At 36.2% G+C, this 17,626-nt stretch overlaps 1 protein-coding gene across 1 annotated transcript; it reads left to right on the forward strand.

Moving 5' to 3' along the window:
* Positions 1-237: 237 nt before the first annotated feature.
* On the forward strand, positions 238-16,904 carry ptdss1b (phosphatidylserine synthase 1b). Its single transcript, XM_083524074.1, has 13 exons — positions 238-550; positions 1,347-1,438; positions 1,661-1,705; positions 1,800-1,924; positions 5,507-5,665; positions 7,418-7,569; positions 8,200-8,341; positions 8,452-8,564; positions 10,316-10,381; positions 11,274-11,373; positions 11,569-11,637; positions 11,909-11,978; positions 14,387-16,904. Exons 1-13 carry the CDS (start codon positions 372-374, stop codon positions 14,476-14,478), a joined length of 1,404 nt encoding a protein of 467 aa, XP_083380200.1. The 5' UTR covers positions 238-371; the 3' UTR covers positions 14,479-16,904.
* The last annotated feature ends 722 nt before the right edge of the window (positions 16,905-17,626 follow it).

A 17,626-nucleotide genomic window follows, 5' to 3' on the forward strand; every position in this document is an offset into this window, starting at 1 on the left:
GTTATTAGATTATATTTATTTATTTATTTATTTATTTATTTATTTATTTATTTATTTATTTTTATTTCATGTCATGTCATGTCTGATACACCGCAGGTAGTCCCAGGTAGATCCTATACCTATTCAATGCGCCTCTCATTGAGTTATTTGGAGCCTCTGCCCAACTGAGCTCAGCCAATAGGAACGCGCGTTACAATCGCGGAAGTAACATCAGCCAATAGGAATCGCCGAATTCGTATACGACAACTTCACGAGCGGCCACTCATCAGCCCCATTCACACCAACTTCACGACGGGAAGCAAACTTTCTAAAGTTCCACCTTGCACAATATATCAACGGTTTCATTTCTCGCCAGCTTTTTTCTTCTCACCATGGCATCTTCACCAGGCTCCCAGACTCTCAGCAAAGACGATGTCCATTACAGGCTTCATTTCCGGATGATAAACGAGCAGCAAGTGGAGGATATCACCATAGAGTTCTTCTACAAACCTCACACCATCACGTTACTGACGTTCACCGTAATCAGTATTATGTACTTTGCGTTCACCAGGTAGGCTGTCTGAGATCCAACACCAGGCATGGCTGTGCTTATGAGTCTGATGGAGATGTCAAGCCTATGCAGATTAACTTATCATGAAATAGTATTTCCAGACATGTGCATATGAAGGAAGGTTTTAGTTGAGGCTTTAGTGCACAAATGCACAACCTACACTATATCTTCATGAATAAAATACAATAGGTGCAATGAAATAAAATAGACAAGGTATCAAAAAGGAGTAGTGGAAACCAGAACATATGGTCAAAAGATTTGCATCTGACCATCACATCATGTGCTTTTTAACAAAAAATGCACTGCAGTAATACATTTCATTGTGCGTAAGGAATGCGTAAGTTGATTGACCATGGACGTGTAAAGTGACTACATGAATGCTCAATTTACAAGTTTTTTTTTAATTTTGGTGAACATATTTTGTTCATAAATATAATAAATCAACTTTCATTTAAAATGTATGCATTGAGTGTAACGTGAAGTCATGATCTTTATGGCAGTATGGCCTTTTGAAACCAGTGTTTTGACTGCAGTGATTGCAATTTACTCAAAATGTATGAACACTTTTTGCAAATCCTAGGAAAAACCTCTTGATGTGTTATGCACAGGATAGATTATGGTGTCATGTTTCAAAATAATCTTGTCATATTATATTTGTTGAAAAATTGAAAAAAGTGACATTTAAAACAATGTATATAGGAAAGACATTTCTGGTTTTACCTTTGATGAGAAACTGGACAGATGTTCTGGATATATTTCTTTAAAAATTCAATACATATATAATTTTTTTCTTCAGAAATGATGCAGATCACGACAATAACCTGCGGGTGGGCCTCGCCCTTGTTGTCTCCTTTTTCCTTATCATCAGTGTCCTGGCTTTCCCCAACGGTACACCTCGAGATCTTTTCACTTTCCACCTACAGTATAGTATTCCTGCAATTTTTATAAACTGTGACTTGATAGATTGTTTTCGTTATGTACAAATTACAGTTATTAAGTCTGTGAAGTAGTGACTATTCTAATGTGTATGAAGTCATTGGAATTGCTTTGGCTAATCGGTAACTTGGTTATAAGGTCTTTGTTGTTTGAATTGCTTGTATCTTGTTTCAGGGCCGTTTACCAGGCCACACCCAACTATATGGCGCATGGTTTTTGGTAAGTGAACATACGGTCACTTTCATGTCTCACTTCCCAGGTGCATTATTTAACTAGGATTTTTGAATGGTCAAATATTGACACCTTTCTGCAGGTCTCAGTGTCCTCTACTTCCTTTTTTTGGTGTTCCTCATCTTCCTGAACTGGGACCAAGTAAAGCTCTTGATGTACTGGCTGGACCCCAATCTGCGTTATGCGACAACTGAGGCAGATGTTATGGTAAGTGATTGGGCACTTATATTAGTAATGGCTGTTTGGTTAATGGCACAATATTAACCTGTTGAGCAAGTAGGAAGTTGGGAAGCCATCGGCTGTCATGTGACAGGGGATTCTTTTTTTTAGCAGGACTGTTGTAATCCATTGTGGTGTTAAGGTAATGGCTAATATCTATACACGTGATGCACTTTGGCAGTGTTAACTAAATTCTGACCTCCACAGCTTTTAAGGCAATCTCTAACAATTAACAGTAAGCCACCCCTGCTGAAAATCATTTTACTAATCAGTTTCACTTGCCGTTGCTGCTTTCCTCTGTACTAATTTGTGCACAGTGGACTGTCTGTATATATGTGTGTATATTTAACCTAAAATCCCTCTTTACTGTAGCAACATCTCATCATCTGCATATCTGTTTGTGTTTGTGTCAACCCTTGTAAATGTATGTTTATTTAAAAGATCTTCAGTGCAGTTGTGTCTTTTGACACACAATAGCAGCTAAAGCACATCAGCCACTCATTTCGAGGTGACAAAGGTGAAAAAACGTGTTAATAACGTGATGGTACACAATGTGCCACCAATACAGTTTCTGTGCACAACATTTTACAAGTCTCTGGAACTGTGTTGGAGCACAGAACACCATTCTTCCAATATATATATCTTCAAATAGAGTTACAAGGTGTTGTGATGGTGAAGAATTTTACTGGATTGGGAATCTGATGACTTCAAATGTCACAGCATACACTGTGATTCACACAGAGTTCTCGCTTAGCCATCTATTGAATGTGTGCTCTTGTGCTCTGTGGATGTGGCTGTGGGCATTGTGTGCCTGAAATAGACCACTTTCATCAGGACTTCAGTTTTTCCTTCAAGTATACAGCTAGTAAGCAAGTGGAAAACACCCTAACTTGACTAAAAATCTAAAAATATAAGTGCTGCTCCTGTCATAATGATTCAGTAAAGTGCTGATCAGGAAATTATTGAAATAAGCAAGTCGTCTATAGAAAAACTACTCGAGTAAATATTTAGCTGTGTCCATCTGTGCACTTGTACACAAGTGGCACATTTATATGTCTAATAAGTCGCTATCATGCTTTCGCAATATTTACTATTATCAGAATCAGGTTTTTTTTGGCCAAGTGTGTTGACACAAGGAATTTGTTTCTAGCTGTTGGTGACTCTCAAAAGTACAGACATAAAAAACATTATACATTTAGCTTAGATTATACGAGACAAGACAGACGATACGAGACAGTACAGACAATGCAAGTATTAAATAGAACACAATATACAGAGTATACGGCAGATCAGTAATGTACATAAAGTGTGAGAGTGCATGGTAGTGCAAATAGCAGTAAGAAAAGTAAGTAAGCTAAAGAGGTCACTTTAGAACTTTTGTACGATACACAGCAGCAATAGCGTGTGTAACATGATGACGGACTGTTCTGATAATGCAGTACCTAGAGATATGAGGCAGGGCATATAATTAAGGTCATTTGTTTATGAGGGTGATTGCCTGAGGAAAGAAACTGTTCCTGTGTCTGGCAGTTTTGGTGAACAGAGTTCTGTATCGCCTGCCAGAAGGAAGGAGTTGAAAGAGGTTGTGTCCAGGGTGCGAAGGGTCAGTAGTGATTTTCTTTGCCTGTTTCTCGGTTGCACAGATAGAAACAGACTGACCTGATAAATAGTCGAGTAAGTCACAGATTAATTAATTTGTGTTTATAAACAAATATTATAGGCAGTATCTATGTTCTGTTGATGTATGAATTTTATGACCTTTGCAGTTGTGTAGGTGTGCCAAAGCATACTGTTGGAGCATTCCTCAAACGTGCTAAAATAGTGTCTGCAAGAATTCAGTAGTCTGCTATTCAGGATCTCCATACATCAGCTGTAAAATAAATAAATAAATAAATAAATAAATAAATAAGTGAGATATAATAATATAATAATCTATATATATATATTAGGGCTGTCAATCGTTTAAACTACTTAATCATGATTTAATTTATTGTCATGAATTAACTCACGATTTATCGCAACTTAATTTCACAAATTTATCTTAATGTACCTTTAAATGAATACTTTTCAAGTTTTTAAAACTCTAATAAACATGGGCATGGACAAATATAGATGCTTTTTGCAAATGTATGTTTATTCTTCGTGAAACTATACTCTGAACTTTTGCTATGTTTCCGCACGGACGGTTTTAATTGCCGGATGTGTGCATCATGGCGGAATTTGGTGCTGATTTAAGACTTAAGCCCTACCCGAATTTAAATGTTACAGTTCCTGATAAAAGTGGGCTACATACACAATTTAGATATCTTTGGAAAGAAGACACTTTGAGCTTTACTGTTTATTATTAAAAGTTAATATTGCTCAAAAAAGATATTAAGTTATAGATGATGACGTGCCATGGATTTGCATTTCCTGCATTGAACATCATTATTTTTTATTTCATATATAAATACATGAAATCAGTAATGTAGCAATCTAGAAAGTACTGGGTTGAAAGCCACATGTTTCATGAGTTTATATTTCAAATTTTATGAAGATTTTTTTGACAAATGAGATTCCTACAAACATTTATCTGAGACTATGTCTGATCATTTTCTCCCTCTTCCTGTTTGAGAGCCACCTGCTAAACTCAGGTGGCCATTTATTCTTATTCATACAGTCTGCATAGAAATGACTTGCTGACCATTAAAGGTTTTTGTTATACATGTTTGGCTATTGATATTGGGTTGGCATTCATATTGATGGCCAGGTAGCCAGACAAGATATTGTTTTACAGTCATGGAGTCATAGCCATTCATATTGATGTCCGGCCATTCCAATCTCAACAATACACACACGCACACACAAACACGGACTTACTTTTCAAGCTTTTTACTTATTAAAACAAACAGGCAATAGAACTTATAACATCGTATAAAACTGCAAAGGGAGATATATTGTAACAAATGTTTATTAATTAAAAAAATCTTTTGGGTGGAGTTTATTTATTTATTTTTTATAGCTGAAAAAAAAGAAAGGATGTCATAAATAAATGTGTGTATATATATGGTATATGGTACAGTAATATGAATACATGTTGCCATTTAGTGGTGCAACCCATGGCAGCACAAATTTCCCTACAGCATGAAAGTGATATAGGTGTCAAAATGACTTTGGGGTGGTGTATTTTGGTGTACGCAACACACTACCCACTGGTTGAGGATACAGTATGGTGAGTGATGACTCATATGGCCAGATCATGTTTTCCAACTCTCTGTAAATCAGTACTTTGGGGTTTTTCTCAAACCCTTCAATGTGCATTTGTAATTTCATGTGCACAAGTTCTAATGCTATTTGCATCTAAATGCGGCTATGGCTTGAGTCACTTTTCCTGCTGAAACACAAGTCATTTAGGCATCATGTTTGAAATTCGCAATGATCAAGCTTCCTTCAAAGTCATATCAATGTTTTTTCTTGCAATCTTCATCAAAACTTGAGGTGAATTATGCATGTTTTAAAACATGATCTACATTTATACATTTAAATAGCATTTTATACATACATTGTACTGTTTCTTTTTTTATTGTGCAGGAATATGCAGTAAATTGTCATGTGATCACGTGGGAGCGCATCCTCAGTCACTTTGACATTTTTGCCTTTGGGCACTTCTGGGGTTGGGCCATGAAAGCTCTGCTCATCCGCAGCTACGGACTCTGCTGGACCATCAGCATCACGTGGGAACTGACAGAGGTGCGAACACAAACGTTACTTATTGCTTATTGTCTATAAGTAGGCTGTAAAGGAAACTGATTTTACAGTGAACCAAATTAGCATTTTGCAGGAAAGTGTTATAAGTAACCATTAACTCCAGAAGTATGTTGTACTACGTTTGCCTTAGTAATCAATGCATAGTTGCAGATGCATGCTCAAAAAGGGTTGGTCTACCGTAACGCTTCCAGAAAACTAGTTTGTACTGCATCTCCACAAAAATCTCAACAAAAGAGGCTGATTTGTTAAACACTACATTCTTGACATACAGTACATTTATCTACACTGCTGAGATTCTCACAAGCAGTTGTACAGGCAGTACAAGTTTAGTTCACCCACATGGTTTCCTCTGAATATGTAGCAGAGCTCCTTGTTCAAATCAGGCGACATCCTACATGAACACCACTGAGAAGCTGTGTGCACTGCAACCGTTCCAAGATTCAAATACGCCTTAAAGTTTGCATACCCTTAGGACAAAATGAAGGAAAAAAGAAGGCATTTCAAGCCACAGTTCATGTGTTGGCTCACGTAGATGTTCCTTTGTTCTCAAAACTTATAAGAATACATAAACGTGTACGGTTTATGTATTCTTTTTTACATGGCTGTAGATGAGATGTCTGTTGTATGACAGAAATAGCCTTAAATGGCTTTCTGTAGTTTCCTATAAACAGTGTTCTATTCGATTCTGTTGTGATCTGACACGTTAGGTCTTTTCCAGACAACTTGATTTCTTTATTTTGTATTGATCGATGGTTAAAATACCACAATGTTATGGCAAGTAAGATACTGGAAACATTCCACTCGTCCTTATTAGTGCTATTCTTATTCCCTACAACAGCAAAGTGCGAGTGTTTTGAAGCTCGTTCGAGTCTAAAATATTCGATTTATTCAAATACATATTCAAATTTACATATTTAAATGTGTTAAGAATAAACCAGGTTCAAATTGACATTTTATATTTGTATTTCACATTTATATGGACAGTTATTTTTTTTATCAATTAAATTAAATCCCTAAAAGTCCCTATAAGTTTATCCCAAATAAATTAACCAGTGGCAACACTGGCAAGGTGAAACTCGCTGAGATATCTAAGGATTACACCTTGAAAGGAAACCCAACCTCATCTGAGTGACTCTGAATGTCCATTCATTTCAGTTCCATCGTTGCTCAGGTTATCATCTGTTTTGCTGGGTTTTTTTTTTTTTACCCCTAATAACTATAAATGCTCAGTAATAATTATAGTAAAGTTTGTAATGTTTGGTTTGGATTAGGTAATAAGTAATTGTGGAGCTTCTGGCTCTGCTTTTGTGGTTGCAAAAGCCATTGCCACTGCATTAGGGTACATCATTTGAGTAACTTCATAAGGAAAAGTTACTTTTTACAGGTAGTCGTCGACTTACAACCTATGCAACTTACGACCACAATCGCTAGCTGCGGCGTACATTATTTTTTTACCAGCTTCCGGCATCATTTCACAGTACTGTACATTTAGCCTACTCTTCTTTTGACCAAATCTGTTACGACCGATTTGTCGGTCCCAATTGTGGTCGTAAGTCGACGACTACCTGTATTATGAAATTGTGCACGGGAACAGAATACCAAAACTCCAACAAAGTGCACCTTCATTAGTTTTAATGGATGTAGTTTGAGACACAAAGAAAGTCTTGTCCGTTACACTTCTCCGTTCTATGTATTAAATATATGCTTTTCATTTATTCACTCGTTCTCTTTCAGTTATTCTTTATGCACCTACTTCCTAACTTTGCCGAGTGCTGGTGGGACCAGGTCATTCTTGACATCCTGTTGTGTAACGGAGGCGGTATCTGGCTCGGCATGACCGTGTGCAGGTTTCTGGAGATGCGCGCTTACCGCTGGGCCAGCATCAAGTAAGTCTTACAGTGCATCCGAAAAATATTCACAGCGCTTCACTTTTTCCACATTTTGTTAGTATGTTTCAGCCTTATTCCAAAATAGATTTAATTCAATATTCTTCTTAAAATTCTACAAACCCATAATGACAATGTGAAAGAAGTTTGTTTGAAATCTTTGCAAATTTATTACAATAAAAATATATATATATATTTCATGTACATAAATATTCACAGCCTTTGCCATGACACTCAAAATTGAGCTGATCCACTGATTCAAAGTGTTGAATTTAAATTAGGAGGGGCAGAGCTTCATGTTTCTTCTGTCTCCTTGGGTACCTATGGGTTCTTTTAGATTTCTCCCATCTACCAAAATAGACGATTCTCTAGTAGGTATACCAGCAGCTTTAAATTGCTCTAGATGGGATTGATTGTGTAAATGTGTGCGTGTGCATGTACCCTTCTCCAGTGAGAACTCCAGCCTTACACCAAGTATTTCTGGATACATCCTTCGATAATGTGGTTACTAAAGAATGAATGAATGAATTAATATATTTATGAGTCTGTATCTCTGTGTGCCCATGTGTATTTGTGTGTGTTAGTACAGATGTAATATAGATTTGTTCCCACATGTATCGATGTGCTTAGAGACATCCACAGTGCTACAGGGAAGCTAAAGCGTGCAGTTCTCCAGTTTACTCCAGCCAGCTGGACCTACGTGCGATGGTTTGACCCCAAATCTTCTTTCCAGAGAGTGGCAGGGATTTACCTCTTCATGATCATCTGGCAGGTGGGTGAAGCCTCATGGCTGTAATATTGGAAAGCATTTTAATTATTTGTAAATTGTTGTTACCGAATATTGTATTGTGATGATTCACACATCCATGATCTTGTCCACAGCTTACAGAACTGAACACATTCTTCCTGAAGCACATATTCGTGTTCCAGGCGTCTCATCCCCTAAGCTGGTGTCGAATCCTCTTCATCGGGATCATCACTGCCCCCACTGTGCGGTACAGTGTTTCTTATGATTCATTTCATTACAAAATGCTCAGTACAGTTTTATGCGAGGCTCCACTAAACAGTGGATTCACTGAATCAAGTCAAGAAGGCGTTAATTTTCAATCTGGCTGTATACAGTACAGTACACAGTGAAACAAAACAGCGTTTTCTTCAAAAAATAAATCAAGGCCACAAAGTAAAGCCTGATCTAATCCATGTTTAAAGCCTGTTTTTTTAAAAAGTTTTATCTTTTTTTAGTTTTTAGCTAATATCAAACTATAAACTAATAAAAAAATCGTTGTGTACATGCACTTACACATAAAAAAAAAAAAAAAAAAAAAAAAAAAGTTATTTCGGCTTCTCCCATTAGGGGTCGCCACAGCGGACCAGCCGCATGTTTGATTTGGCACATGATTTGGCACATACGCTGGATGCCCTTCCTAACGCAACCCTCCCCATTTATCCGGGCTTGGGACCGGCACTAAGGCTTGTGCAACCCTAATGGCTGGGGTTGGTTTCCTGACCAGGGATCGAACCCAGGCCGCAGCGTTGAGAGCGCAGCATCCTAACCACTAGACCACCAGGGACTCTACATGCACTTACACATGATTTGTGAAAAAACAAATTAGGGCTCAATTCCTGAAGTAATTCGATTTAAAAAAAAATCATCAAGGCAATTTAATTTGCATCAGAACTTTTTTTTTAGTTTGTCCATATAACTAAACATGTAGCATGTTTCCACACGGACCATTATGACTGACGCACCACCCGCTATACTTTGGAGCACTCTGGACAGGTAACACAGAAGACGCTGCAGAATTAAAAATGAAGGAACGGGGAGGAAACAGCGAGGGACGAGGAGAAGATTCAGGCTTAAGAACTTGACTGAAAGTTTCCAAAGTTTGGAATCATTTCAAATTAAAACATAAAGAAAACTCAGTACAGTGCGCTTACGTTTTTATAGTAATTTTAAATAGATTTTTATATTTTTATTTATATACACCGTGTTCAAAAAGCAGCTTTCATCGCGATACTGTGCGAGATTTAATAAATAAATAAATACGAGTGAGAATAATTGAGTTTCATTAAACAAATAATTTCCCATAACTTACTTTATGAAGCAACTGCAGAGGGACATTTTTTAAACGTAACTGTAATATGTAATATGAAATAATATGGCTATTAAAAGCACTGAATGGATTGAACAAATGACTTGTTCATTTTAAGAGATCTGTTTTATTTTCTCTCCCTTATTTAGTGTTGCTCTTTAATAAAGAAGTGATTCTTATCTGATTACTCGATTATTAGATGGAATATTCGTTAAAATACTCGATTACTGAAATAATCAATAGCAGCAGCCCTACAACAAATTTGAATCCAGTGTGAGAAATAACACCCACCGTTTTAAACGATTTCTCTTCCTCGTTGTTCTCAACAAGGCATCGATTTGTTCTCTGGATCTCTATTTTAAAAATAAGCCATTACTTGCATCTACTGTATTTTTAATTTGCAAAAAAATATTTATGAAGGTAATTTCCTCAAAAATGACTCTCACTGATTTATCAATGTGTCTATACCTCCAGAAGCTATTGGGCACACAGGCATCAGTATTAATAAAATGGTGTTCTAAGTGCTTGTGAGTCAGGAAACGTGTGACCTACTGTTTAATCAGTTTCAGCTTCAGCCTTTCGGGATATGTTTTTTTTATCCAGTTGTAATATCCAGTTTAAATCTCGAATTTTATTTTCTGTTTTTGGTTCAGGCAGTACTATGCTTACCTTACGGACACTCAGTGTAAAAGGGTTGGAACTCAGTGTTGGGTGTTTGGGTGAGTACAGCTTTTGTCTATTTACTGCTGACTGTAATGAAAGATTGAGACTAAAGACTCCTTCCAAACAATGCAAATTAACATCACCATATTAACGATTACACACATTTTTTTTATTTGTTTATTTAAAACATCGATCATACAAGTCAGTATGAAACGTATTACTCTAAAAATGGTAATGTATTAGGTATCAAGTATCAAGTGCGTTAATATAAACCTGACAGGTCGAATTGCTGTCTAAGTCAGGCTGGTACAGAAACTTCAGACGCTATAGGTGCCTCAGACTAAAGATTAAAGAATAGCTTTTTTTTCTGTGGCTGTTACTGCACCGAACAGCTGATCATTATACAATGTCAAAATACACCACTGCATTGTCACTTTGTTTTTTGTTTTTTTTCCACTGCTTATCCACTATGCATTTTTGCACCATCCATAACTTACTTATCACCACACTACTGTATATTCCAAACATGTTTATTCTGTATATACTGTATCATACAACATTCAGACTTGTACATAACAATATCATGTCATTTGAGCATCTCCCGACATCTATGCACAATCTTTGAACAGGTATATATATTTATTACCTAAGGTAATTATTAACTTCTGCACCTTCTGTACATTATTCACCTTCACCCCTGTACATATGGACTCCATACCCTTATTTATCACACTGCTATTTATTTATTGTAAATAGGCCACTTATGCACTTCTGGTTTGATGCTAACTGCATTTCATTGGCTCTGTACATGTACCTTGCACAATGACAATAAAGTTGAATCTAATCTAATCTTCTTACGATGCACATTCTGCTCCCCGCCACGGTGGTGTAAAGTAAATACTGTATTTCTTCAGCATGTTTAGACGAGTTTTTGCTCCTTTCTGTCAGGGCTATTGCCTTCCTGGAAGCGCTGGCATGTATTAAGTTTGGCCAGGATCTCTTCTCTAAAACCCAGATCATGTATGTGGTCTTGTGGCTTGTGTGTGTGGTAAGTAGCTACAGATTAGGAGGTTTTATATCTGTTTCAGTAAAACTTATGACAAACATCATGCAATTTTTAAAGGCAGTTTTCAATTTGCTAGTATTCATAGTAGACTTGGTGCTCTCTCTCTCTCTCTCTCTCTCTCTCTCTCTCTCTCTCTCTCTCTCTCTTTCTCTCTCTCTCTCACTCTCTCACTCGCAGGCCTTCATTACCTCTCTCTGCCTGTATGGGATGGTGTGGCATGAGCAGAAATATGGCGGGAGGCATACAGTAGGTTAAAGCTCTGCGGTGCAGCCATTAAAAACAGATTAGTGTAAAATGCTTACGCTTACCTGCTGTTAATCAGTTAGAATCTTAATCCATTTAATGTCTGTATACACGCCATTCATTGGCCTGTCATAGCTTTTAATAAATTAATCAAATCAAAAAGAATTTGACAAACACATTTCATTTGTAGCAGCTTGTATTGTAATGTGAAACCTTGTGTATCTGTTTGTGATGATGTTATTGTCTGCTTCATGTGTAGTGTGATTAATTTTAGTTACAGAGCACGTCCGATTGTGATGAGAGCAGTTTTGACTCCTGTGGTTACGTTCCTGACAGCGTTAAAGGTAACACTTCAGGATATGCATTCGGGGATTAGTGCTATAATGCATTGTTAATTCCTATTACTGTTTAAATAATTCTCACATTTTCATGAGATATATATATATATATATATATATATATATATATATATATATATATATATATATATATATATATATACACAGTGAGGAAAATAAGTATTAGAACACCCTGCTATTTTGCAAGTTCTCCCACTTAAATGGTCATCGTAGGTGCATGTCCACTGTGAGAGACATAATCTAAAAAAAAAAATCCAGAAATCACAATATATGATTTTTAAGCTATTTATTTGTATGATACAGCTGCAAATAAGTATTTGAACACCTGTCAATCAGCTAGAATTCTGACCCTCAAAGACCTGTTAGTCTGCCTTTAAAATGTCCACCTCCACTACATTTATTATCCTAAATTAGATGCACCTGTTTGAGGTCGTTAGCTGCATAAAGACACCTGTCCACCCCATACAATCAGTAAGAATCCAACTACTAACATGGCCAAGACCAAAGAGCTGTCCAAAGACACTAGAGACAAAATTGTACACCTCCACAAGGCTGGAAAGGGCTACGGGGAAATTGCCAAGCAGCTTGGTGAAAAAAGGTCCACTGTTGGAGCAATCATTAGAAAATGGAAGAAGCTAAACATGACTGTCAATCTGCCTCGGACTGGGGCTCCATGCAAGATCTCACCTCGTGGGGTCTCAATGATCCTAAGAAAGGTGAGAAATCAGCCCAGAACTACACGGGAGGAGCTGGTCAATGACCTGAAAAGAGCTGGGACCACCGTTTCCAAGGTTACTGTTGGTAATACACTAAGACGTCATGGTTTGAAATCATGCATGGCACGGAAGGTTCCCCTGCTTAAACCAGCACATGTCCAGGCACGTCTTAAGTTTGCCAATGACCATTTGGATGATCCATAGGAGTCATGGGAGAAAGTCATGTGGTCAGATGAGACCAAAATAGAACTTTTGGGTCAAAATTCCACTAAACGTGTTTGGAGGAAGGAGAATGATGAGTACCATCCCAAGAACACCATCCCTACTGTGAAGCATGGGGGTGGTAGCATCATTCTGTTTTTCTGCACATGGGACAGGGCGACTGCACTGTATTAAGGAGAGGATGACCGGGGCCATGTATTGTGAGATTTTAGGGAACAACCTCCTTCCCTCAGTTAGAGCATTAAAGATGGGTCGAGGCTGGGTCTTCCAACATGACAATGACCCGAAGCACACAGCCAGGATAACCAAGGAGTGGCTCTGTAAGAAGCATATCATGGTTCTGGCATGGCCTAGCCAGTCTCCAGACCTAAACCCAATAGAGAAACTTTGGAGGGAGCTCAAACTCCGTGTTTCTCAGCGACAGGCCAGAAACCTGACTGATCTAGAGAAGATCTGTGTGGAGGAGTGGGCAAAAATCCCTCCTGCAGTGTGTGCAAACCTGGTGAAAAACTACAGGAAACGTTTGACCTCTGTAATTGCAAACAAAGGCTACTGTACCAAATATTAACATTGACTTTCTCAGGTGTTCAAATAATTATTTGCAGCTGTATCATACAAATAAATAGTTAAAAAATCATACATTGTGATTTCTGAATTTTTTTTTTTAGATTATGTCTCTCATAGTGGACATGCACCTACGATGACAATTTCAGACCCCTCCATGATTTCTAAGTGGGAGAACTTGCAAAATAGCAGGGTGTTCAAATACTTATTTTCCTCACTGTATATATATATATATATATATATATATATATATACACACACATTATATATATATATATATATACACACACATTATATATATATATATATATATATATATATATATATATATATATATATATATATATATATATATATATATATATATACACACACACATTTTTTATATATATATATATATATATATATATATATATATATATATATATGCATACATACACACACACACACACAGACATACGTTTTCTGCTTGTAGTTGTCCAAAATGCGTCTCTTAATGTGAACAACATAAAATCGCAGCAACAAAACTACGCATGTGCATTTATACATAAAAATAAGCCCGATTCACAGTTCATTTGTTAGAGTTTTAAAATGAGCCCTTGGACATAAGTTCTTACAATTTACCTCTTTTTTTATGATATTGTATATTTTACTACTTTTATGTTAATTCAATTTCATTACTAGTTTGCACATGGCCTCTTCACTTTGTTCAGCACCTAGGTTCTACCTGCTAAATGATAGGTGCTAGATAAATAAAGATTGATTGATTGATTGATTGACTTACACTTTTAAAGTTTGACATACAGCATTTAAAGGAAATTGTCTTCTTGTGTTTTGCCACTGAAACGCCCTGCACTGTAAATGACTCAGTTTGCTTTTTTCCTTCCCGAGGTGAAAGACACTCGAGCAACTCCCAGCTTTTACGCCAGAGAAGAAGACAACCAGCGAAAAACAAAGCTAACGGAGCAAGCAGCAAACAGTGACCACGTTGAAGGCAGAGTGTCCATGCAAGACATTAAATGGTTTTCAAGGATGTAAATCAGAGAATCATGTGTAAGAGCAGATCACGAAAAAAAACACGGTTCTACAATGAACTTTATCATCATCATCATAAGGGCACGAAAACAGCTTTAAGCACTTAAACTGCATTTAAGCACTTCAGCTTATTCCTCTTTATCACTGTTACTAATTGGAGAGTTTTGTACTTAGGGACTTACAAATAAGGAAAATGCTAATAAATATATTTAGACATGTCTTTACTTGAAACACATTTTTGGTCACCTTTTAAACACCTGTAGGAAGTTACATAATGATGTACTTGTCTAGCTACATTCCTGTAAAATCAGCTCAACCATTTATCAACAGAGCCACAGTTAAAGACTTTCTTTACTGTACCGGCTAAACCTCTTTTACCCAAATACACCTGTTTATAAAATAACATACATGAACAGCTAGACCAAGACCGACCAAAGCGAATCCAGTCAGAGGTGACCTGCACATTTCTATTGCACTATACTAAAAGTTACTGAACCAAAACGAGACTCTTTTTTTTTTTGTTGTTGTTTTTTTTCCCAATCGCCTGCAAGTAGTTTCCATTTAGACTGAATTTTTTTCCCTTTTTTCAGTTGCAGAGCCACAGTTTCTTGACCTTCTCAGTATGTCTGTGCTTGTTTCTAATAATTATTTATCTGATTTATGTTTGATGCTTATGTAATAATAGATGTCGCTCTATACTGGCTTTTCGTAAGCGATATATGATGAAAGCTTGAGTATTAACCGATACAATCCAACAATATTTTCTTTTAAACACAACAAGAATAAATACATAGATAAAACACAATTTACATTTAATATTGTTTTAAAGCTTTCATTTACATAACAAATATACCAGCTATAACAAAGTATAACTACAGAAACTCAGGGCTGAATTTTTGTGAAATTTTTGAGAAAGCCAAGTTCTTTTTTATTCAATGCATTAAATCTGTCCATCTGTCATAACAATATAAAATTATAATCTCGCCATTGCTTCTATTATGCTGTAATCGTTTAAAGCAAGGGTTCTCAAGCATGGGTTCTTGTGTTAAAAAATAACAAAAACCCAGATGCGTTCACTGAGCACACCTTTATTTTCCGAACATAATTAACATCTTAAATATTTGGCACATTTTTTGATGAGTGCAATATTTTAACTATTTATTAGAGTCTTTCTAGTTTGAAGGATAATAGTATAGTATGGTATAATAATTAAAAAAATTCAGGATTATAAAAAAGACTTGAGCACAAACCCTGCTCCCAAACCCGCATCTTCCTTTGAGATCCGTGGCTTAAAAGCTTTTCTTCGGCAAACGTGTAACTGTGGCGATGCTACTGGAAAAATATAATTCGCGTTTGTGTATGTGTTTTGTCGATACAAAGTACAGAATGTGAGTTTGTTTTCTTGTTCTATTTAATTACTTTACTCCTTTTTCTATTTCCCACATTAATGTTTGCTGTTGCACAAAGTTCTTGTTTAAGGTGGCACCAACAATCAGCTAATATAAAAGGGTGTACTTCTCACTTTATACATGCATTTAATAATCAATGTGTTTTTTAATGCAAAATAACATTTTATGCAGTAGATTAGGCTTTAATAACTTAATAATTTGTTTCAGGAATTTGACTGTTTCTAAAGCCACACTAAGGATTTGTAACCTGATTGGACTAAAGTCAGTACTTAATAGGTCTAATAATCAGTTGTGTAATGTCAGTTCATCACCTTTAGGTGGTGCTGTTTCACCTTTTCTAGTTTGATGCATTTATTAAACAACTGAACACTGACAGTGAAAGTAATTTCATGCCAGTTCTATTTTCTGGGCTGCAGATGGTCCAATGATTTGGAGGGTTTTCCCTTTATTGATTGACCACTATTCCTGAGAGCCAGAATAAAAAAACAATAGTCTTTTGGTATGATTAGTATTATTGTTACATTTTTGGTACTATTTCCACTTTGGGGAATTTCATACTTATTTTTTTTTTTATTATTATTGATTTGTGAAGGACTTGTGTAATTTGTAACTGATCACTTTGACCCAATGGTTTATCAAAGCACTAAAAAAAAAACTGCCACTGAAACAAGCATTTAGATATCTGTCTAATTTCCGCATTGCCACAAGAAGCAGTGTTCAAATCAAAATGTTTCATGATTTCGTGAGAATGATTGGGGTCAATTGTTTTAAATATAGAATATACAATGAAACATTATTGATTTTCTGTAACTGTTTTTTCCATAAATGCTCACATTAGTTTTGCTGGATTTTATTGGTCAGTCAGTATATCAGTCAGGTCTTATGAGCACAATGAAAATATGTGGAAATGTTTGGACTGTCAGCTGACATAAAAAGAAAAAATCAATAAAGCACTCAAGAACAAATGGAACTTTTTTGCTATTTTATTTGATTATTTAATTGAGTGGTGTGATGCATTTCATTTTATGTTTTATGGTTTTAAATTTAATATAAAACCAAAAAAATCAGTTCCCTCACCAACACAAAAATGCACAAAAATAGCAACCTATCATTTTTCTTTACTGTTCATTGAATAATGAGATCTCTCTTGAAATAAGTTTATTTTTTGCCAAAGTAACGGCAAAGCCACCTCACAGCTCCAGACTCCATGGTTCCATCTTAAGCTCAGGCTGGTGTATGTGCAGGTTCTCGTTGTACCTTTGTAGGTTTCCTCTAGGTTCTCTGGTTTCCTTCAGTGTCTACAAAAACATGGTAGAAAATGGGTGGGTTTGGATAAATTGCTGCTGCATGTGTAGTGTTCTCCTGCGCGTTCAGACACGGTGCAAAAATTGTCGATGTTGTATGAGATATTTAAAATGTATTTCTTGTTTATAAAACTGTTGAAGAAAACAATATTTTATAAGCAAGAGTTTTGTTTTCAGGGATTGGCAGCATTTATGATGCATGTATTTCGAATATAAAATAGAATTTTGTGTATTTGAGAGGGTTGATGAAAATGGCTTCATATTCTGTATCAAAATCGACATGATTTCTTCATAAAACAGGCTTCTGATTGGTGTCTACTCAGTATTTTGCCCAGACTTGAAATCAGAACAGAAAATTGATCCATATGGAAGATGGTGGTGAA

This window comes from Silurus aristotelis (genome assembly GCF_946808225.1).
Source record: "Silurus aristotelis genome assembly, chromosome: 21".
NCBI lineage: Eukaryota > Metazoa > Chordata > Actinopteri > Siluriformes > Siluridae > Silurus > Silurus aristotelis.